The sequence below is a fragment of the Schistocerca piceifrons genome, chromosome 6 (genome assembly GCF_021461385.2).
Source record: "Schistocerca piceifrons isolate TAMUIC-IGC-003096 chromosome 6, iqSchPice1.1, whole genome shotgun sequence".
NCBI classification, from domain to species: domain Eukaryota; kingdom Metazoa; phylum Arthropoda; class Insecta; order Orthoptera; family Acrididae; genus Schistocerca; species Schistocerca piceifrons.
The window spans coordinates 88,666,940-88,692,119 of record NC_060143.1 but is presented as its reverse complement, the minus strand read 5'-3'; the positions used below and the strand labels follow the sequence as shown (position 1 = coordinate 88,692,119).

The window sequence follows — 25,180 nt, the reverse complement described above, 5'->3', positions numbered from 1 at the left end:
TGCTGTGCGTTGTGGGATCTGCATCAGGTGGGACTGACTGATGACATCGAAAAAGTTCAAAGAAGGGTGGCTCATTTTGCATTTTTGCGAAATAGGGGAGACAGTGCCACAGACATGATATATGAATTGCAATGGCAATCATTAAAACAAAGGCATTTTTCGTTGCGACGGGATCTTATCATGAAATTTCAATCACCAGTTTTCTCCTCCTATTGCGAAAACATTCTGTTGGCACCCACCTACATATTGGGAGAAATGATCAACACGATAAAATAAAATGTATCAGGGCTCACACAGAAAAATTATGTGCTCATTTTTCCTGTGGGCCATTCGAGAGTGGAACGGTAGAGAGAAAGCTTAAAGGTGGTTCATTGAACCCTCTGCCAGTCACTTAATTGTGAATAGCAGAGTAATCACATAGATGTAGATGTATCTGAACATTACAGGTTCGATCTTCCTACTCATCCACATTAACTTACATTTTTCCACATTTAGGGCTAGCTGCCATTCATCACACCAATTAGAAATTTTATCCGAGTTATCTTGTATCTTCCCACAGTCACTCAACTTCAACACAGTATTATACACGATGACATTATCAGCAAACAACCACAGATTCCTGCCCACTCTGTCCACCAAACCATCTGTGTATATAGTGAACAACTGCAGTCCTATCAAACTTACCTGGGCATTCATAATGTATCCTTGTCTCTGATGAACATTCGCTGTTGAGGACAACATACGGGTCTATTATTTAAGAAGTCTTCGAGCCATTCAGATATCTGTGATCTTATTTCATATGCTCATACCTCCATTAACAGCCTGCAATGGGGCACTGTGTCAAATGCTTTTTGGACATCTAGAAATGTGGAATCTGCCTCTTGCCCTTCATCCATACTTTGCAGTATATCATGTGGGAAAAGGCCAAGCTGAGTTTCACACGAGCGAATGTAGCCAACTTACAGTTAATGTTTATGATAGTATTTATAGCCTGTTTATTCCTTTACAGAACATTTAATGTAAAAACTATTGTAAAGAAAAGATTTCAAGATTTGCTCGAACATGAATCTCACATCATGAATGTGATTTTGAGAATAAATAAATAAAATTCAAAGTGGCATGTCTGATATGCGTGAAGCTGTCTAATAGCACATTTTATTTATGAGGTTTTTTCAAATGAAACCTGATCAGTGTGTCTACCTTTGCCTTACATGTAAGGTGGCACCATGTAACTGCGAGTATGGTGGCGCCATCTATTGGTAGAAATATTGACGTGTGCACACCATTTGATGTTGCATCACACCAGTATGGTTTCACGCCGAAGAGTAGGTGGTCACACAAGTTATCATCCACTACCAAACATGCAGGCGAGTAACCAGGAACAATGAGGAGCTATTCAATTTTTGGCAGTGGAAGAGTTGGAGGCCATAAAATGTATTGACAGATGAAGGCTGTGTACGGTGAGTACAGTCCGAGCCGTTCAAGTGTTGCAGAATGGCACAAAAGGCAGCAGTCTTGTTATTGATGGACGACCACTGGTGTCCACTTAGGGTGCTGGTCAGACACGTGGGCCCAGATGATGAAGCCCAGATGGAATCACTGCAAGGCAGGCACCGGCAGCTGGATGGGCGTCGGCTGGGGCAGGTGAACCAGTGTATGGGGCTGGCGACTGTGAAGCAAGCTTCAGTCACCAGCTGAAGCGAACTTATAGAAGCTCAAGACCCTATCAAGGGTATCCTCAGAGGAAGACCGTGTGACGTATTTTTTCATCTGCGTTTTAAAAATGCCGAATGCCAGTCTTTGTACAAAAATATTCAAAATCCTGAGATGCAAATTGCAGGCCATTGTCCACCACCAGTGTGTACGGTAATCATTACAAGGAAAAAATCTTTAAGAGGACTGTGACTATAGCAGCTGTGAACATGGACAGGTAACAGACTACATAGAGAAATTTTGAGAAAGCGTCAACTACAACAAGCCAAAGGGAGTTAAGGAAGGGACGTGCAAAATCAGCATGAATACGCTTCCATGGCACAGACAAAGAGAGGTCCTTGGTGCCACTTGATGGGTGGCACACTGTGGGCAGGCTGACGCAATGTGCATGACCTCATTGTCAATGCCTGGCCAAAACACGTGGTGGTGGGCCAACAATTTTGCATGAGAAACACCCCAATGGTCCAGGTGGAGAATTCACGTAAAATCCCACCGCAGCACAGACAGGATAACAACCCTGTATGCGAACTCTTCAGTAGCCATCAGTAACACACTATCAAGAACTGAGGGTCAGTGGCAGAGAGCAAAATAATTATGCAAAGGATCCAATGCTCAGCCCAGTGGTTTATGAGGCCAGCCTTGGTGGACAAATTGAACAACTTGACATAAGACAAGGTCAGCTGCGGCAGCCGTCAAAATCCGAGTGCTGATAGTGAGAAAGCTTTCCACAGTGTTTTGGGCTTCGATGGCTAAGTGGAAACACAACGGTTGATCCTGATCAAATGCTGGATCGGGGCCAATTGGCAATTGAGAAAGAGCATTCAAATTAGGGTGTTGTGCAGTGGGGCAGAAGTAAATCTCGTAGTTACAGCACAACAAAAGCAGAGCCCAGCATTTCATTCAAGTGATGAGCCACTTTTTCTGGAAAAGATGTAGAAGGATGGCAAAGAGAAACCAGAGGTTTATGATTAGAAATCAAATGAAATTTAGAACTGTAGGGATAAACATGAAATTTTTTGAGTGCAAACACAATAACAACAGCTCCTTTTTTTATCTGGGAGTAGCATTGTTGCATCTGATACGAGGTTTCGGAAACATATGCAATAGGACATTCAGAACTGTTCTCTTATTTGTGTGTGAGAATAGCTGCATGGCGACACTCAGAGGTGTCTGTGGCCAAAACAAGATGTTGGTCTGGTTGGAAGGTGACCAAGCAAGGTGCTGAGTGCAATTTTGACTTCAACAGAGTAAAAACATGCTTACAGGTGGGCAACAGTGGAAAGGAGCATATTTATGTAAGAGAGCATGAAGTGGTTGAGCCACTGTGGCTGCATCAGGAAGAAATTTATGGTAGTATGCAACCTTTCCAAGAAAGGCCAGCAACTCCGTGACTTGGGTGGGATGTGGCAAAGCCATAAAGGCATTGACATGCTCATATAAAGGCTTGATGCCAGCACATGAGACTTCAAAACTAAGACAGACGATAGACAGCCGAAAAAAAAACTGCATTTTGTCCAAGTTAGATTTCAATCTGGCTGCCTACAGCACCGTGAACAAGGTACGAAGGTTACATAAGTGAAGTCTACAATATCGTCTGGGTAGTATATTCGAGATTGTTAATAACTATAATGAACCTCAAAAAGTTTTAGGAAATGAGTAATTTTACCACAGGTTTTTCCATTGGCTTAATAGAAATCTTGGTTTGTGTACTTGCTTCTCTTCTTATAGGAAATTAGTAATATTTTAGCTCAACAGATAGGCTTAGTTTAAAGTTATTTGTTCACTGTTATGTATTACATTGCATGAGCCAAATGCACCCCCACTGTGAATGGTGTTCTTGAACATGGGATGAATACATTGATGTTCGTAAGCACCTGGAAGTCACCCTGACTACTGTCAAATCATTGACAGATGCGGCAAATTAGTGTGTTGGAAGGGCTCCTGAGAGTCATGTACCTGTGGTTCTAGTACCAAAGGTACCGCAAGTACTATCCTCTCCTTTGGATCCTCTCTCTTGTGCAGGAAGTATGGGATCTGCCATTTCTCACCCACTTGACTGTGAGTGGTATTTTAACTGTTGATCTGGGCATCCTGTAGAGTTTGGATGGAGAACAGGGAGAACTCAGGATGTTATACTAATCCCCCTAACTAACAAGTTCAAAGTGCTGTATTTCACTGAAACTGAGACTGAGTTAGAGGGACTCACTTCATCTGTTTTGGGGAAACCTGTTTTGCCTGGTGTCAAGGAGGGGCAAATGCAAAAGGGTAGGGCTCTATTAATGTTTGGCAGCTCAAATGTGTGACGAATGATGGTACCCCTTAGGGAAATGGCAGCGAGAGACAGGAAAGGGCGCCAGGTGCACTCTGTGTGTATGCATGGGGGCATCATTCAACAGGTCGAAGAGGCTATTGCAGCAGCCATTGTGGGAAGAGGATGCAAGCAGATTGTGGCACACATTGAAAATTGATGCCTGTCACCTGGGCACGACACGAGGTCATACTTGGATCATTCCAGTGACTAGTAGAGAAAATTGAGAAGACCAGTCTTGCGCTCAGAGTTTCAGTGAAGCTCACAGTTTGCAGCATGCCCTTAGAACGATCACAGCCCATTGTTTTTGAGTCAAGTGGAAGGACTGAACCAGAGACTTCAGAAGTTTTGTGTCAAGCTAAGCTGCAACATCCTGGACTCGCACTATAGGGTTGAGACCTGTAGAGTGCCCCTAATGCGTCAAAAAAGGAGGCTGCTACCAAGGTAGCTGACTGGATGTGGGGTGCACACAAGGGTTTTTTAGATTACATGACTCTCCATCTAACCTAGATAACAACAGCTGTAGGAATCCAGAAGTATCACTGTAAGACCGAAAGAAATGTCTCCCACAGATGACAAGTGTTAACTACCAAAGCATTGGCAACAAAGTGCCAGGATTCAAAGTGCTCCTGAGAAGCAGTGAAGCTCACATAATATAGGTACAGAAAGCTGGTTGAAACATGAAATTGATAGCAATGAGATTTTCAAAGGAAAATTAAGTGTATATCGAAAGCATAGGCTAATGGGAAATGGAGGTGGTGTATTCATCACAGTAGATAAGAAACTAAATCCACCAATATGGAAACTGAAGCTTCATGTGAGATTTTTTGGACAAGGCTCAGTGTCAGGAGTGGTCATAAAACTGTAATTGAATCGTTCTATCGTCAACCACTCTCATCTCTTGACGTAACCGGAAATTCAGTTTGCTTGTATGTAAGCTCCCCAATCATACTGTAATTATTGGTGCAGACTTTATACTTCCAGTAATCAATTGGGAAAATTACAGTTTTGTTAGCGGCGGGCGTGATAAACCATCCTGTGAAATATTACTAACTGCCTTCTCGGAAAACTACTTAGAACAGATAGTTCGGAACCCCACTTGTGATGGAAATATGTTGGATCTAATGGCAACAAATAATCCTGATCTTTCTTAGGATATCCTCATCAAAACTGGTATCAGTGATCATGACAAGGTTGTGGCAACAGTGATTAGCAAAGTTCCAAGGGCTGTTAAAACAAGCAGAAAGATATATATGGTAAATAAACTAGATAAAAAATCAGTGGTGTGATATCTCAATGAGGAACATGAAACTTTCACTGCAGGACAGGAGCATGTAGAGAAACTATGGCTCAAGTACCCTTTAGAACAGTTCATAATGGGAGGGACTCTTCATGGTATATAGTCAGTATAAAGAAATTTCTAAAGAAACGAAGATGACGGCATAATAGGTGTAACTGGACAAAGAGATGCTGAATGAAATATGTTTGGCTGTCAAGGGGGCAGTGTGTGAAGCCTCCAATAACTACTGTAGCAGAATATTGTCAAATGATCTTTCACAAAACCCAAAAAAATTCTGGTCGTATGTAACGTTAGTTTCCAGTCCCTAACAAATGTGACAGGAACTGAAATTGAAGGTAGCAAAACAAAAGCTGAAATTCTTAACTATTTTTTCAAATGTTCCTTTACCAAGGAAAATTCAGGAGAATTGCCCCAATTTAATCCTCGTACCACTGAAAAGAGGAGTGAAATTAGTATTAGTGTCAGTGGTGTTGACAAACAGCTGAAATAATTAAAAACGAACAAAGCTCCAGGGCCCGATGGAATACCTATCAGATTCTATGTTGAATTTGCGGCTGAGTTAGCCCTTTTTCTAACAATAATCTATTGTGGATACCTCAGACAAAAAATCGTGTCCAGTAGTGGGAAGAAAGAACAGGTGATACCCATCTACAAGAAGGGAGTCAGAGATGATCCACAAAACTACTGTCCAATATCTTTGACGTTGGTTTGTTGTAGAATCTTAGAACATATTCTGAGCTCAAACATGATGAGGAATGTTGGACTGAATGACCTCCTCCATGCTAACCAGGATGGGTTCTGAAAACATCGGTCGTGTGAAACCCAATTCGCATTTTTCTCACTTGACATACTGAAAGATTTGGGTCAAGACAGTCAGATGGATGCATTATTTCTTGATTTCTGTAAAGCATGTGAAGCAGTACCACACTTACAAGTTTGATCGTATGAAGTATCAAGTGAAACTTATGACTAGGTTGAGGACTTTTTGGTAGGGGGTGACACAGTATGTTATCTCGGGTGGAGAGTCATTATCAGATGTGTAAGTAACTTCAGATGTGTGTGTGTTGGGACCCTGGCTGTTCATATTGTACATTAATGACCTTGCAGACAATATTTATAGCAAACAGAAACATTTTGTAGACAATGCAGTTATCTATAATAAAGTATAGTCAGAAAGGAATTGCATAAATATTCAGTCAGATCTTGATAAGATTTCAAAGTGGTGCAAAGCTTGGCAAATTGCTTTAAATGTTCAGAAATGTAAAATTGTGCATACAACAAAAAACTTTACTACCCAATGACTATAATACCAGTGGAATCGCCCAACTCATAAAAATACCCGGGTGTAACACTTTGTAGGGATATGAAGTGGGATGATCATATAGGCTCAGTTGTGGGTAAAGCAGGTGGTAGATTTTTTGTTGTTGGTAGAGTCCAGGGGAAGAGCGATCAGTCTACAAAAGATATTATTCTCAAATCACTCATGCAACGCATTTTAGAATATTACTCAAGTTTGTGGGACCTATATCAAACAGGTCTAACACAGAATATTGAGCATATATAGAGAAGGGCAGCACGAATGGTCAGAGATATGTTTGACTCCTGGAAGAGTTTAGCAGTGATTCTGAAGAAATGGAATTGGCAGACTCCTGAAGAGAGACGTAAATTGTCCTGAGGAAGTGTACTAACACAGTTTCAAGAACCAACTTTAAATGATGGATCTAGAAGTATGCTAAAATCCCCTAAATATCACTCACATAGGGATCACGATGATAATATTAGAATAATTACAGCGTGCACAGAGACATATAAACTATCATTATTCCCACACTCCATATGTGAATGGAACGGGAATTAACCCTAATAACTGGTACAATGAGATGTACGCCTCTGCCGTGCACTTTGCGATGGTTTGCAGAGTATCAATGTAGAGGTAGATGCACCCCTGTACAGAGGCCATGAATTGCTCCAAAAATCATTGGGAAATAGCAGTGGCATTAGCTACACCGAACGGCAGACACAATAACCTGAAGGAGATATTTACTATGAGGACCCGTTTGGAATCATCATCTAGAAGGAAATTGCAAGTAGGCTTCAGACAAGTCTATTTTGGAAAAATATTGGCCTCTCATAAAGCTGAGCTAAGGGTTCATATTGATGGTGTAAGGGATACGTATCAATAATAGGCTGTGAGTTGAGTGGACAGACTTTTTAAAAATCACCACATAGCTGAAGGTTGCTGTTAGGTTTGCGACATTTGCCAACGGAGTAGACCATTCACTAGAGGAGACAGATGCGACCGCACCCAAGGACGTAAGTTGGCTGAGTCTGCAGTGACTTGGTCCTGTAAAGCAATTGGTGTTGGATCACACAAAGAAAATAGGAGGGTTTCATTGTGATGTGAGCCTTGAAACTGGCAGTACACCCTAAACTTCTGAAAACTGTAAGGAAAATTCCAAGCAGAATGCATCGAACTGTTGGAAAGGAACTTGATCAGATACCAGATGCTCATTGTCAGAAATAGAAAATCCAAAAATTTTGAAGATGTCTAACCCAAATAAGTTTTCAGTATTAGCATCATCTACCACTAGAAAGATCAAAGACTGAACAAATGCTTTATAGACTATGGGAATTGAAAACTATCTGAATATGGGTATTTGTTGTAACTCACCAACCTATGAGAGACATGGGATGACACTGATGATCCGAGATCCACATATGTGTGAGAATTTAACTAAGTCACTGCCACACCTGTGTCTACTTGCATTTTTGACATATATACTTCAATATAAAGTTTCTTTGGTACTGCCATCACTTGGGAAATACTGTTCACATCCTGGGAAATACTGTCCACGTCCATGTCCATGTCTGATGAATGAGACTGGGAGTTCCAAGCAGAAGCAATTTGTCCCTCTTTTTTTCACATTGCCCAGTGCTTTGCCCACTTGGTGCACTCATGAATGCTGTTAGGCACATCCCTGCCCCTTGTGCCATGGATACCACGATTGCATGGTCTCTATGTCATCTTTCCCTCATGAGCTGACAGACAGTGGCTGAGGCGGAGAAGTAACAGAGGCTACTTCACACGAAGCTTCTATCTGATTTCCTGCTCCCCTAGATATGTCAAAAGACTGAGCTGTGCTCAAAATGTCTGTGAGAGAGGGATTCTCACACTGTAAAGCACGTATATGAACTTTTCTATCAAGGGCCAAGCGTGTTATCACATCACGAGCCACTGAATCAGCTAATGAGTCCCAGTGAGCTTCAGTAACAAAATGACAGTGATGGCTAAGCCAGTGCAGTGCCACTGCCCATGTTCTGTATGACTGTTGTGGCTGTTTTTGACAGTTATAGAACTCAACATGAGCAGCAATAATGTGAGTACATTTGCAATGATAATCAGAGAGCAACTGACTCATTTCATCAAAAGAGAGACTGGCAGGTTCCTGCAGGGGGACTAGCTGGCACAAAAGGTGATAAATACAAGGAGAAATCCATGACAGAAAGAATGCCTTACGCACATTGGGGTTGGAGACACAAAAGCTTGGAAATGTTGCTGAAGGTATTTTTCACATGGTTCCCCAGTCTTCAACAGTATCATCACATAGAGGAAACAATGGAGGTTGCATCAATGGCGGTGAACCCTGGCACATCAGTGAAGCTACCAAATTGTTTAGAGGTGTGGAGAGAGCCTGCTGCTGGTTGGTGAGAGCTTGCTACTGTTCAACAAGAGATTGAAGAATGTTTTCTACCTACATATTGGCCATAGTGAACCACGAGGAAAACACACTTAGTAGTATACTGCACTCATCACCAAAAATATTGTAAGGTTGCACAAACACAATATTAGAATTCCCATCAACCAACTGTTAATTCATTTCTACATAAAGGAAAATACAGACACTGAATGATATAATAATAATTACAAACCTCGAAATCAGGGTTTGCATTACCACACAGTGTAACAGCAGAGTATTCCATAGTCCCACAAACATTAGAGTGGCTGAGGGACTGGTGCACCAGCTGATATACATCTGTTTGCACAGGGCACAGCACTTGCTGCACCATCTGTGCCAAGTGAGGCAGACTCTCTGGGCCAGCTGTGGAAGTGCACATTGTTCATTTATGCATGCATCTGGTATAACACTTTTTTTATATGAAGTAGAGATACTCAGAGAAGCTAATTTTATGGGTACCACTCTGGTATGTCTGAGCAACTTTTTATGGTGTAATTTTATTCACATTTTTGGAATGTTCCAAAGAATACAGAAAAAATAGTTAATTACTCTTTAATAAAAGAATAATAAGCTTTGAGGATATTGTAAGTTTACAATTTTGTCCTTACAACTACAGGTTTTTTTTTCTTTTTTTTTTTCTTTTTTTTTCCCTGGAAGATAAAGTAATGTTGTATGTCTGACATGAAAAACTTTGTCAACAAAGATAAAATAATACATTAAAATACTGTCTTCACTTTGTTTTGTTTAATGTTAGTATCAAACTTTTCCTCGAGTGTGTCACATGTCAAATTGTCAATATTATCTTCAGCATCCCTTTTATCACTGCTGATCCAGTCCGTGGTACTTCAGGTGACTGAAAATATTCACACATCTTTGATGATGCACATGTACAATATATTGTGTGAGATCAGTTATAAGTTTTGCAATTGCAATGACTTTACCCGTATGTCATACAGCTACCTGCTACTAATTCTACCAATTAAGGAGGGCCTGCAGAACTTCCAGTTAAGGGTATGTCTGAGTCATTTTCCACGACAATTTAGATGTTCTTGTTACCACGCTGGAAAACCATGTGTTGTGCGTGTGACTTATTCACATAATGTACTTGATTACCTCAATATTTGATGATGCATAGCAAATCAATTAGCTGTTCCTTATTTTGGACGCCCTTAAAATAATATCCTGGGTAGGAAGTGGTCTTATCAATGTCAGGAGTAATTGTTTAACAGCACCAGCAGATAGGTGACTTTCTTGTTCGAGACTGAATCTCATAATCATCAAAAACAATATATGTCTCGTAAGCATTTATCATGATATAGGGGGAGGGGGGGGGGGGGATGCATTAGAACCAATTGCCCATTTCATATAATACATCAAAGCCTTGCCATCCATGAGCTGAGCACCAGTAGAATTAGTAATTGAAGTAGTGACAGCAAGTTTCTTTAGCAGAACTGCTTTTGTTTCCTTTTTGCATATTATTCTATTCATTAAATAATGACAACGGAACTGCAGACATTTCATATTTAAGAACATCTAACAAATTCATCTTCCTTTATGAGAGTTAACTAATAAGGGAGTATATATCTTTCCTGAATCATAAGTATTTTCTTTTTCCAGCTGTAATGTTTTTTTTATTTATTTTTATTTATTTATTTATTTATTTTTAAAATTTTTAGCCATGGTAGTTACTTCTTCATGGGTCATGTCATAAAAGCCAATAAGTAATTTATTTTGTAAAGCAGTGGCCATTCTATCACCAATAGCTAGAAAATCGTAAATATTTGCTCTTCTACCAGCTATCTGGTCAGTGACAATGTTAACTGTAGTATCTTGGTCAATTAACAGAGAATGCAAGTGTTGTGAGAGATTGTATTTTCTTGGTGTCATGGGCATCTAACATTTGTGTGCGATTTCCTATCTCTCTATGAGAAGAGGCTACTGTTACTCTCTGTTTCAAACATTAGGTCCATTGACATGGATACTTCATTAGATATGTGCTGTGAAAGTACCCCTCTAGCTTCTTGATCAGGAGGCAGTGTCGTACCTACAAGACCCCCCTTTTGCTTTCCTGCTGTGGATGTAAGTCATATTTTCTGCAATGTGCCTTTTCCATTTTTAGTACATGCTTTGGTGTATACCTTGCATAGTTCCAGTGGCCGGCTTCAAAAAACTATGGAAGCATATGTTTTAAGCAATGCATTTCTAACATCCAGTCTCCAATGTGATCTTAGGAAGAGATGGATGAGTGTTATGGGTTAAATAACCATATCTACCCATAACCCACAGTGGGATTATCTCAGATTTTCTCAGATGTTTTCTGAATCTCATCGATATTAGGAATATCAGTAGTGACTAAAGTACAAAGGACAGTTGTGTCTACCGTAGGTAAACCTCCGACTGGTTTTGGCCATGCTTTGCATAACAACATATTGGGAACACACACATGTAAAAAGTAGCATAAGTCATGGATCAATTGTATATGTGATATTAAAGTGCCTGTATTGTTAAGAAGAACAATGCAGTGTTCCTTTGGACATGCATGCGTGTCTGAAAGAACATCGCATTATTCTTCTTAACAAAACGGCCACTACAGTATCATACTTATCTGCCAATACCGGGCTGCAACTTTCAATTAAAATGTTATCTCCCATTCAAGAATTACATTATATGCGTACTAGAAGCCGGCTGCTGTGGCCGAGCGGTTCTAGGCACTTCAGTCGGGACCGCGCTGCTGCTACGGTCACAGGTTCGAATCCTGCCTCGGGCTTGGCTGTGTGTGATGTCCTTAGGTTAGTTAGGTTTAAGTAGTTCTAAGTCCAGGGGCTGATGACCTCAGTCCCATAGTGCCTATTTATGATAGTTGCACTAAGAACAATTGCTTGAGCTGGTGCTGTGGAAAAACGTTTCACCAATTTCATCAAACTCTTCCCTCTCAGATATTTCTCCCTCCATCCATTGCTTGGTCAACAATTCTTCTAAACGTGAAAGTTCGCTGAGCATGTTCGTCTTGGTACTTGTTTAGTTGCCCTATGTACTTTGGTAACTACTGTTGCTACAACTGCATCATGATCACTAATATCAATTTCAGTATATACATCCTCTTAGAGACCAGGTCTGTTGCCATTAGGTCTAATATGTTTCCACCATGATTGTGCCTCCAAACTGTCTGTTCTTATTAGTGACCAGTGTCTTGTTACATTCACTACTTACAAAACTAATTATTCCAATTTATAGTTGGTTGATTAAAGTTTCCTCCAATGGTTACATTATGATTGATAAACGTATGTACTAACAAGTTGAGGTTTTCTCTAAAGTTTTTGATTACATCTGGGGTTTGAGTCTGGTGGTCAATAGATGAACCCAATTGTAAGTTGATTCCACCCTGTTATTGAGAACTACCAGGCAGTCTCGCATACAGATTCAATTATATCTTGGTAGCTTTGAGTTTCTTATTTACTGTGATGAATACACCATCCATATTTCCTTTTAGACTATCCTTTCAGCATACACTTGAATTTTCTCCTGAAGTTCACTGGCGTCAGTCGGGTTTGTGAAGTACTCTACTTTTTAGCACTTGTTCAGAATCTGGAATTTTGTTGCAAATGCTCTCAGAACGTTTTTGATAAGGTAATTTACAACAGGATATTGAGCCACATTTCTGACACAATTCCTTAAACAATTGTTCATATTATTTTATATAAACGACTTCCTACAATGGAAGCAATATATGACCTCACAAACACATTTTCAGAAGGAAGAGAACCCTTAGGTCTTTTCTGTGGTGTTACCAAGGATTGCAGCAACCCATAACATTTTACTTAGGAAATTAAAACAGTATGCAATTACAGGCATCTCTCTCTCTCTCTCTCTCTCTCTCTCTCTCTCTCTCTCACACACACACACACACACACACACTTGCAGAGATGGAGTCATCTCAAAGCAAAAGAAAATGAATTGTTGCATTAACAAATGATACCAAAGGAACAAAACCAAATTCATAGGGGAGAAATATTAAATATGGTATTTGCACAAGGTTTGGTACTTGTTCTGCTCATGTTGATTCGCCAAAAACATTCGAGGGCCCTTCAGAACCTGGGACATTTCCTGTTGTTAAATTTTGTTCTGTCAAACAGCCAGAAAAATAATGAAACAGATTCTCAGATGTTCACAGCCAACAATTTAATTCTTAGTCTTGTAAAAACTCATACTGTATCAGCTAAAATAGTTTTTGAAATACAACATAATTGGATAGATAAAAAAAATTTACTCACAAAGCAGCAGGAGGAGAAAATATGTATAAAGGTTAAAGAAATGTACATGCTTTCGGAGCCAGTGGCCCCTTCTTCTGGTGGAAGGGTTGAAGGGGAAGGAAGAGAGGTGAGGGGAGAGGACCAGTGAGGTTTAGGAAATGGGCAGAGTTTGGAAAAGTCACCCAAATCCCCAGTCTGGTGAGACCAGACAGGATGGAAGGAAAGAAAAATGGCTTTCCTTCCATGCTGACAGGTAAGTCTCCCCTGATTGGGGTTTGTAGGCAACTTTTACAGTCTCTCTGCTTTTCCTAAATCTCACCAGTCCTTTTCCTTCATCCCTCTTCCTTGCTCTTCAATCATTCTGCCAGAAAACTCATACTATGCCATTCTAGACAAATAAAAATTACTTACAAATACCAGAAATAGACATCACTGAGCAGATACTAGATGAAACTCCATGTGTTAAGTTCCTAGGCATCCATCTGGATAATAAAGTGCTGCACAGGGTCATGAACTGTAGCCCTGGCTGCCTTTTATCTCTGGGAGAGATCGCCAGTACTCAGTTTGATAGCAGGCTGAGAAGACTGGGTCCATCTTGAATGGACTGGAATGAGGAGTATTCCCCACTCCTACCCTGGATTGAACCCAGGGCCTCCATTGCCAAAGTGTAGCACTCTGCACACTAGACCACCATAACCATTGTGTGGAGGAGTTAACTGGAAAGCTCAGTCCTGTCCACTATGCACTCAGAAATCTCTCTCGTTATGATGACTTGCAAACAAGACTGTTAGCATACTTTCACTTGATACTGGCATAAGAGGCAATACAGTTAAGGTGAAAAAAGTATTTATTTTATATGAAGTATGCAGTAAAAATGGTGTGTAAAATAAATTACTGAACATCCAGAAAGCTCTTCAGGGACTAAGGAATTCAGAAACTGAAATGCTGATATATTTATTCCTTAATGATATTTATGGTTATGCATTTGTGAAATTCACAACCATAATACTAGATGTAAAAATATACCATGCTTTCATCTGTCAGTTTTCTCAGTGTTCAGATCTTTTATGTTTTTGTCAGGATAAGTATTATAATTGTAAATTATTGTTTTTTTTTCTTTGCTATTTGTTGACAGATTGTTGTGTCTTGTCAAGTGGTGCCAAAAATGTATGTGACTCAGCTACTGAAACATTCTTATTTCGTGTTCAGCATGCAGTTATTCTCTTAGGGATGCAGATATCTTGTCCATCTGTTTTTTATAGGTAAGACAGTGTAACTAGGAGTTAAGTACTACAGAATATGGTTATAACGTCTTGTCTCTAAAAGTTATGATCTCATCTGCCCTTGCACCCCATTCCTCCCCAATTTATTTGTTCCTTTTCCTCCCAGAATTGCCCATCTGTTCTTGTTCCTTGCAAATAAGGGTAGCAAAAATGCCAGGAATGTGATGGTGATTAATGTAAGGATTGTATGTTACCAGCATATTGGTTGGCTTTAGAAGTAGATTTGTATTTTGGGGAAATATTTTGCATTGAGAAACAGAGGTTCAGTTTGGTACAGCCCCTTTAACTTTCTGGAATACTGATGGTCTGCAAACTAAACCAACCTTCTCAAGAGCTACTAACACTAACTAAAATGGAGGATGAAGTTCCAGAATTATTTGTGTCATTACACTAATCATCAATTTGATGCAGTTTATCAGTGCAAATTTAATTAGATTCATTCTTGTGAAGCACATATTTGAACAATGGAAACTTCAGGTTATAATGTCAACAATATAAAGAAAAGATAGATTGATACTCACCTGCCATCTCTGTCAGCTCGGACTAGAATGCAGCTATCACGTATAATGCAAGCAGCAATCTGGAGAGGGTGAGGAAGGGGAAGTGACAGTAGGGTACAGGTGGGGGAAGAGAACAATCTGGGGAAGCATACAGGGTCTAGACTGCGAACAGGTGCAGCATTGGGAGGCCGTGGGGCAGGGAGGTGGGGAGGGTGGTGGACGGGAAGTGAAAAAGGAGATGAGCAGGGAAAGGAAAGAGAGGTGGGTGTGTTGGCAATGGTTGTTCACAAAGGGGTGGGAGATGAGAATAGGGATGTGGTGTTAGGACAGACAGGGTGGAAACTGTTGGGTTGAGGGTATGGGGCAGTAGGTTAATGTAGGTTGTGGCTGGGATAATTTTGAGAGTGAAGAATGTGTTGTAAGCATAACTCCCACCTGCACAGTTCAGAAAAGCTGATGGAGGAGGAGAGGATCCAGATGACTTGGACAGAGAAGCAGCCACTGAAATCAGGCATGTTGTGCTACAGGGTGCCTACTTTGCTCTTGGCCACAGTTTGGTGGTGGCTGTTCATTCTGGTGGACAGTTCTTTGATAGTAATACCAATATAAAAAGCTATGCAGTGATTGCAGCAGAGCTGGTACGTAACTTGGCTGCTGTCACAGGTGGCCTGGAATCTAATGGGAAAGGATAAGCCTGTGACAGCACAGGAACAGGAGGTGCTGGGTGGGTGGATTGGGCATGTCTTATCTTCCATAGGGATGTGATCCCTGTGGCAAGGAGTTGGGATTGGGAGTGGAGTAGGGGTGGACTAGGATATTGTGGCGGTTGGGTGGGCAACGGAACACCACTTTAGAAAGGGTGGGAAGTATTTTCAGTAGGATGTCCCTCATTTCAGGGCATGATGATAGGTAATCAAAGCTCTGACAAAGGATGTGGTTCAGCTTTTGTAATCCAGGTTTAGGTGATGAAGAGGGCACTCCTTTGTAGTTGTTTCTTGTGGGATTCTGTTGCCCACCCAACCTTCACAACAACCTAGACCATCCTTATGCCACTCTCAGTCCCAAACTTTTGCCACAGAGATCATATCTCTATGGAAGATCCAGGTGCAAGATGTGTCCAATCCACCCACCCAGAACTTACCATTCCTATCCTGTCATGGGCTTATCCTACCCCATCAGAGTCCAGGCCACTAATGAAAGTAGCCATGTCATACAGCAACTCTGCTACAATCATTGCACAGCTTTTTATACTGGTATGACTACCAACTAGCTGTCCACTGGGATGAACGGAGACCACCCTGTAGCACAACATGCAGCTGAACATAACATGCTTGATTTCCATAGCTGCTTCACTGCCCCAGCCATGTGGATACTCCCCAGTGCAGATGGGAGCTATCCTTACAACACATCTCCGCCCCAAAAATTATTCCGGCCTCAGCCTACAATAACTCCTCTGTCCTATCACCTACTCCCTGCTCGCATCTCCCACCTCTCTGTGAGCCATCCTCTGCCAATGCACCCACTAGTCTTTCCCCTTTCCTGCTACTCTCCTTTTTGTCTCCCCCCTCCCTCCCCCATTCTCCCATCCCTGTTCCGCAGCCTCCCAATGCTGCACCTGTTGGCAATATAGTCCCTGCATGCTCTGCCAGACAGCCATCTTCCTTCCTCCCCACCTGTACCCAGTTATCCATTTCGCTTCCCGTCCCTCTTCCCTCCAGGTTGATGTGTATCATCTTTACAATGAGTAGCAATCTGGCTTTTCCTCACATTGGTGAAACACTTACTTGTGTAGTTAAGTTTACTATATAATAAATATTGTTGAAGTTGGACCACAATATTCTTAGATTTAAGCTTGTTGGGGAGTTTTTGTGTGTTCCACCATTAAAAATGATATCTTACATTCTGCATTACCAACATATCTTCTGGGCTAAAGCCTAGATCAATGCCTGCAGCAATCTTGTTGATGTTTCTCTACTGCACATAGGGGGTGTTTAGTGTGAGTTAACGAGCATTTCACTCTCATTTAAGTATATGGCCAAAAGAGACAGTCTTCCAGGAATTGTGAAATGAATTCTGTCGTCCAGGATTGTGTGTCACAAAGAGCACAGATTCGCCACGAGATGGGGAAATTCACAGGCGTCTATTGTGCTGAATGAGGCCAGGCTGGTCAAGCCCAAGCGCTGTAGTGTGCGAGTGAGACAGATGAGAACCTACGCCAAAGGGAAACCCCGTAGGAGCTGTTTGTGCCCAGTGTGGCATAGCAGTGTTTAATATGGTGGACCTAAGATCGGCCATAAAGGGAAACATTCATGAAAAGTACTAAATTCTGTAGTAAATCAGGGAATGAAGCCACAGTAATTTTGATATACCGTTTTTCTTAAATTTTTGGGGAGATCCCAATAAAACTTGAATATTGATCATATCTATAATAGTTTAGGATTTACTGTTAAAGTGAAATTAACAAGTTTTGTAATGCTAAAATCTGAACACTTTGGTCGATCTTAACGATTAACATTTCATCTACAAGTGCATCATTAAAATGACAAATGTTGTAAATATCAGCTCTGTAACTTTATTTGTTTAGAAGAAATAGTAAATTTAAATTATCAGTATTTTCAGTTAAGCATCAGATCATCATTTCCTCTACAAAACACTTTGAACAATGACAGCATGACACCTAATTGAACCATTAGGTAACAGAATATTTATTGTAGAGTTTAGTGCATAACAGTTACTTTTGTTATTTATTTATTTATTTATCAGAAAGCACTCTGGTGCCAGGCTACTGGCCATGACATTAAGGAAATTAGAAGGAAATTGTATTGGTTTTATGTAAAAGAATTTAACATTTATTATGTAATGGATATTATTGTTACTTTATTTAGATCGTGAAAGTGGTCAAGCTTTGGTTTTTTAATTATGTTAAAATGTAAAATGATGTAGAATAAGCTGTAGCCAATGAGATGGATGGCTTCAGGGAAGGGAACTGCACTAGTCAGGTGAGTGACAATGTTCAGCATGCGGGAAACTCGGCTGGAGATGGGCAGAGGGACAGTGCTGGTGGAGACACGAAAGTGAACGGTTGGTCTTTAGATAGCTACGGAGCGAAATGACTTAGAAAATTTCGCTTTGTTTCATACAATTTCGCAAACTTGCCACCAGGCAGACAATTTAACCAAAGGGTCACAAGTGTCTAATTTAGGGCATGTAAAGCGACACATGCGGTTCAACCCCTAGGCAAATTTGAGCCAAGACATTTTGACGAAGAGGAACCACTTGTGAGCCCGAGCATCTCTGGGATGTTAGCTTGCAATTGGGGGCTCGACCGGGATAGGAATTTGGGAAGTGTTAATTGAGGGATAAGAATCTTGCAAAGTGTTGGAAGAGGATTGGATTTTGGAAAGTGTTAGTTGCTGAATATGAACTCTGGAAAGTTTTAGAATTGGATATGAATTTTGCAAAGTGTTTCCAAAAGTATTATCTGAACATTGATAGGCAGGACCTCTCGCAAAAATTAAATGTGAGATCATTGCAGGACTGAATATTAGGTTTCTTTAATAGTTGTGAAATTACAATTGTAATTCTCACAGTTAACGACATTCTGTGGTCTAGGCCCCAAGGCTGTGGCAATTTAGGCAGTTTGCATGGGGGTTCTGAACTACAAATTTTGCAACAGTTGTGTGCACCGAGTTTTAGTAGTGGTTAGCAGTGACAAAAAAAAAATTAACGCGGAAGAAGAGGCGACATCGAAAGTGCATGGTTCCAGCCATCAGTGGCAGTTACAGTACCACAGCAGAGGCTACAAGATCTTCAGCATCGGCTTCAACTGCAACATTGGCAGCACTACCATGGCAGAAAGATCCAGCATGACAAAGCTAAGTACCCGTGCTGATAGTGAGATTATGTATGATTCTGTAGTTCAATTGCCAATAATAGACATCGCTAATATTAAGCTGTCAGCCAGCTTGTGTGGGTCCAAAAATACTAGCGAGCCACTTAGTCCGAAGTTGTAGTGGGAGAGTGTGATTGGCAGTGAATTTTGTAGGACAAATAGTCCGAAATCAGGCAAGAGAGATGAATTTGGGGGAGACATGATGTCGCAATTAATGCAAATGGTAAGAGAATTGGGATCAAAAATTGATTCTGTTAAAACCAAAATCGGTGACGTAAATTTAAAAATTGATTCGGTTCAATCCAAGTAGCATTGGTTGTGAAAGATGAAGTAGGTAAAATTACTAATGGAATTGAGGAATTTGATAGACAGAAAAGTAAAATCCATTCGGGATGAAATGGGCAAAATTTCTGATGAAGTTGGGATACTTGACTCTAAGATGGATCAAGCAGAGAAAAATTTCAGTCATAAGGTGGAGAAGTTGCAGGCAGATCTGGGAGGCAATGCAAGAAATTGTATGAGTAGGCAAGATGCTCTAATGGCTGAGATGACAGAGGCTATTAGCAACTTATCCATTCAAATAAGTAAAGGGGAGAAAGACGTAGATAAAATAAAGGAACAAGTAGAATCTGGCATTAAAATTGAAAATGGTGAAGTTAAAAAGCAAATCAATGAAATAAAAAGCGAATTGAATTCTTTAGCTGCACATCAAACCTCTACAGTGATCAGTGTTCTGTGGATGAAGTCGGGAATGGTCAAATGTTTTGGAGACGACGGGAAATATCACCCAGTAAATTTTCTAGCAGCATGTAGCATGCAGGACGAGGCAAAAATAAAATTCGTGAAAAGACATTTGGAAGGTGAGCGGCAATCGTGGGCAAATATACACAGTGTTACATTCACTACACACTAAATATTTGAAAGCAGTTTCCTGAACAAGTTCTAGAGTGAAGCAAAGCAAACGTGACTCCAAAATGTGTTTCTGAATGGGCCAACATTTAAATACGGGAACGGGTCGATGTGAGAATTTTGTAAATGTGAACTTGTGAGATTAATGTATGTGAAACATCCATTGGGAGTGTTTACTGAAATTACGACATTGAAAAGGCGGTTACTGGAAAATTTGCAGTGGGATCTAGTGCAGTCCTAGCAACTCAATAGACGAATTTTTGGGCTTTGTAAAAAAATTAGACCGCGCTTTTAAAATGAAATAGCAAAGTAAGCAGACAAATAGTTTTCAGAGTGGAAATCATAACTACTATGAAAGACATCTGGGAAGTTATCAACGGAATGCAAACAGCAGTTTTGATAAGGGAAACGGAAACAGAAACACTTCAAATGATAAATTTCAAATGGGTAATGGGAAAGGATACTTTCGTGACAGGGACCGACACCAAGAACGTAGATTTGAGGGACCGGCTCCTGGTAAAATGAACCTGTGTAATGGAAGATCAGAAAACTAAGTTTTGCTACATTTCAGGTCCGGGGATGGCAAAATAAACTGGCGATGGATGGGACGCAAGTAAACAGAAATCTGATAGATGTCAATAAATAAGCAGAAAGGTGATGAGGATGAGAATCAAATAGGTAAATTTTCAAATCAGATTGTACATAAAAGGTATAATCCTAAGATAATGAAGGATAACGATAAAGGTGATTACGACTATTTAGGGCTAAATGATTTGTTTTATGAATGTGAGACAAAAGAGTGTGTGAATGTTAATAAAATGAAAGATTCTATGTGCCAAAAGAGGGCTGAAGTGGAGCTGAATTTGGTGGAGTTAGATGGTATAGAAAATTCTAAAGATTATTTTTGGAGGAAGGTAATAATGATGTTTTATGTGCTGCAGTTACGAAAGTTGAAGCTGCTCGTATTGATACTTCAGAGGAAGAGATCTGTGCATATCTCTCTACTAATGGAGGTGAAGCTGAAATTCTGGATGGATCTGTGTATCTTGAATGTTTGTCTGAGAATAAATGTGGATCTGAATTTGATGTGCAATCTGCACTTAATGTGGTGCAGGAAGGTGTAGGAGAGGAAAAGGTATTATGCTTGGGTTTAAATCAAAACACAGTGATGTAATGGCAGATGATGGTGAAACTATGAACGAACGGTTCTTGTATTGATGATTTGTCGACGTGGGTGAATGATGTTTTATGTAGCGAGTTGTATGATGTATCAGCGGCTGTTGAAAGTTATGTTTGTGAAGGTGTTTGTAATGACGTGGAAGTAAAAAGTAATGCTTTATTTCATTATAGTGATGTCGTAGCTACTAATGTCAATAATTTTAAGGGAGAATATTGTGAGTTTGATTCTAATATAGAAAGTGATATTTGGACAGAATGGTATCGTAAGGAGGAATGTGATTTTATTGTAACTGATTGGCGATGGTACAGTAGAATATTACGATCTTTATTGCCTCATTTCTGGACTCAAGAGAAGTGTAAGATAGCGAGATGTCTATAAGGGAGAAAAAATAAAATTGGAGCGAAAGAAGCATTTAATCAATTATTTTGGGATGAGTACGAAATTGAGGGGTGGATCGAACAGGATATGTGTACTCTAGGGATGGAAGAGAAGGGACGAGACATAGAGAATGATTTATTGAGGGAACAGTGTTTAGAGCGAAAAGAAATGGTTAATGTTCAGTCTCTCATTGAAATTAAAGTAAATGACGAGAAAGTAGACGCACTGTTCGATCCTGGAAGTAATGTGTCAGCAGTGTTGGAATGTTTTATACATAGGTTAAAGAATAAGAAATTAGTATTACTACCTGTATACAGTGTAAAAATTAAAATGGCAGTCGGTGGTTTAAGTAAGCCAATAAGGCAAGAAGTTCTCTTGGAATTCAAGTGCGAGGAGAATCATTTTAGTATAGGATGGTTTGTAGTGAATGAACTTGTAAAAGATGTGGTGCTGGGAACAGATTTCTTATGTAAATATAAACCTTTTCTTCGCTGTATGGGAAGTTGCTTGGATTTTGAAATTGAGGCTGTAAAAAGAAAAGTAAGATTTAAGAATCTTTTGACTGGGGACAACCAGATTGCACACACCAAAATTATGCATGGTTGGAATGAAGAGAACAGTATGTGTGGCAAGATAAAGGAAATGGTAGGAGCAGTCAAGGGTATATTGGAGGTAGAGAAAAAGGAGTTATGTGAATTGTTGTGCTGTTATGAGGACATATTTTCTGATCATCCTGGTAAAGTAACAGACTTTGAATACTCCATTAAACTGAAGCCACGCAAGCCGATTAAGTGCAAGCCTTATATAATTCCTATTGCTGATCGGGAAGCCGTCAAGACCAGGTTAATGCAGATACTATAATGGGATATTATAGAGCAGTGTAGGAGCGATTATTGTAATCCCATTGTAACTGTAAAGAAAGAAGACAAATTGGTTATAATCGTGTTAGACGCACGTAAGATAAATAAGGTAATTGTGAGAGAATTTGACCAGCTTGGTAATATGGAGGAACCGCTGTAACAGTGTCAGCAACATAAAATTGATATCTGGTATTGACTTTACCTCAGGATTTTGGCAAATCCCACACACTCTGACTTTACACAGCTCTCTTATTCGAAGGATGAAGCTACCGGTTTAAGGTTGTACCGTTCGGACTCACAATTTCAGAGGCGGTATTTGTGAGAGTGCTAAGCCATGTCTTAGTGGTAAGCTTGATGAGTAAGTTGGTGATCTATGTGGACAACATTTTAATAGCAACGGAGTCCTGGTACGAACACTGTAAATTACTGGAGGAAGTGCGTGTGGCCTTAAGATGAGGTGGGATGACGTTAAAGATTGCCAAATGCGAAATTCAGTTTCTAGGATGCACTCTTACATCTGAGGGAATGTTACCAAGTACGGAGTAACTAAAATAGATCACAGATTGTAAAAGGCCAACCAACAAAAAGCAATTAAAATCGTACCTCGGATTATGCGGATTTTATCAAAAATTCTTGGTGAATGGAGGAATGAATGAATAACCCAAATTTATGTAAATTATTAAAGAAAAAAACATCCTGGAAATGGGCTGAGGTATGTGAAAAGGAATTTCAATACATAAAGGATAAACTGTGTGCGAACAAGATGCTCTATTATCCTGACATGACCCTTCCATTCTGTTTGTCATCAGACAGTTCAGATTATGGGATAGGCTGTGAAATCTTCCAAGAAAAACAAATCGATGGGACAATAGAACACTAGAGTGTGGCTTTCGCCGGCCGCATACTCAGCAAACACGAATGCAGATACAGTGTATCAGAGAAGGAGCTGCTTGCAATCGTGTATGGATTGAAAAATTTCCATATGTATTTGGAATGTATAGAGGTAACAGTGCTATCTGACCGTAAGGACCTTAGCTTTCTGCAACACTATAGAATATTAAATGACCGTTTGATGTGCTGGGCAATATTCGTGCAGCAATTTAGTTACCAGATACGCTACATCAAAGGGACATATAATTGTATTGTCAATGCTCTGGTGCGGCTACCCGTTGGAGAGGAAGACCATGAAGGGGAGGAGACAAAGAACTAATTTCAGCTGCTGTACATGAAAGGAGTACTGGCGGAAAAGGAAATTCTTGTGGTCTGCAGGGATATGCAAAGAGTGCAAAGTGATGACCCTGAACTGAAGATGATCAAAATCAACTTTGACAGCAAGGGTTGTGAAAAAATACCCCGCTATTTCAAGATCCACAAGGGTGTGCTGTTTCGCAGAAAAGATGAGAAGACTATGCTTCCCAGACAAACATGTGGAACAGCTGATAGATTACATCCATGTAAGTCGCGGTCATTATGGGGCCCAGAAGTGCACGGAACTTAGAGAGCAATACATCCACATTAATAACCTCGCCAGATGGATACATGCATGGCTGGCTGCCTGTGATTGATGTCAGTGAGTAAAGTATTTTGCAGCCTGTGATCAATGTCAGCGAGTAAAATATTGAACTACAACTCAACAAGGGTAATGCAAAATATAATATTGACCAAGGTAGGAGAGTTACTGGTGGTTGACAATTTTGGCCCACTGCCCACACAATGTGGTGGTATGAAGTACATATTTGTTGTTGTGGACCTCTTTTCAAAATTTATTAAACTTTATTTGATACAGAAAGCTAACAGCAAGACGCTGATAGCCAAATTAGAAAAGGATGTCTTTAAAAACATAATCAAATCAGAAAGGCTGTTATCTGACAACGGATCTCAGTTTACATCTAACGTTTGGAACAAATTTATGAACGACCATGGTATGAAAAACATTAAAATATCTATGTACCACCCAGCGAGTAACCCTTGTGAGCATTATATGCGAAAAGTTGGATGACTACGTCAGACTTCTGCGAGTGATAGACACTCAAAGTGGGTGGAATATGTATGTTTATTTGAGGACATTCTGAACAGTGTGAAAAGTAACATAACTTGATATTCGCTCTTGGAGGTGATGACAGGAGTCAAACAGAAATTTCTATTAACGGAAACTGTGGAGTTCCCGCAGTGCCAAGCTGAGTCAGCCTCTGAGAGGTAGCAGGCGGTAAAATCCTGTATGAAGAAGCTGGCAGCGGAAAGGAAGAAATGGCATGATTGGTGGTACAAACCAATTAAATACAAAGTAGGAGGCAAAGTCCTAGTATGTACGAAAGAAAAGTCCAGCGAAGTGGATGGAGAAATAAAAAAGTTGTTTGAGCTGTACTATGGGCCATTTGTAGTGGCAGAATGTCCGCACCCTAATGCCTACCGACTCAAAACCCTGTTCCAGGAAAAAGAAATGTGACAAAATTGAGGCTGTACATTGAGAAGGGGAAAGCAGTTTAAGAAATAAGTGTATCTGTGTTTAGATTATAAGATTACTTGGAGGGGTAATTTGCAATGTTTTATTTCAGGATTTATTGTAGCTTATTTGTTGTTTAGTCACTTAAGGATTTTTTTTTTTTTTTTTTTTTTTTTTTTTTTTTTTTTTTTTTTTTTTTTTTTTTTTTTTTTTTTTTTGCACAAGGTCTGTGCAATTATAAAGAGATAGTTTAGATGCACATTTGGGTGCAAGGAGGTCAGGAAACTTGATTATTTTGTGAACGGTATAAAGTCAAAAATCAGTGCACAGTATGCATATAAATTAGATTTTTGGAGGGTATATAAGGGATTTATATATGTGTATGTAAGTGTTAGGCTTAAGTTTTATAGGTTATGGTCACACAAAT

The 25,180-nt window shown here is 40.0% G+C and overlaps 1 protein-coding gene across 1 annotated transcript in view; it reads left to right on the top strand.

The window, feature by feature from the left end:
• Positions 1–25,180, top strand: part of LOC124802482 (UDP-GalNAc:beta-1,3-N-acetylgalactosaminyltransferase 2-like) — a 126,858-nt gene that overhangs the window by 45,891 nt on the left and 55,787 nt on the right. Inside the window, exon 3 of the mRNA XM_047263291.1 lies at positions 14,444–14,570. Coding sequence (XP_047119247.1) covers positions 14,444–14,570 — 127 coding nt within the window. The remainder of the gene's footprint in view (positions 1–14,443; positions 14,571–25,180) is intronic.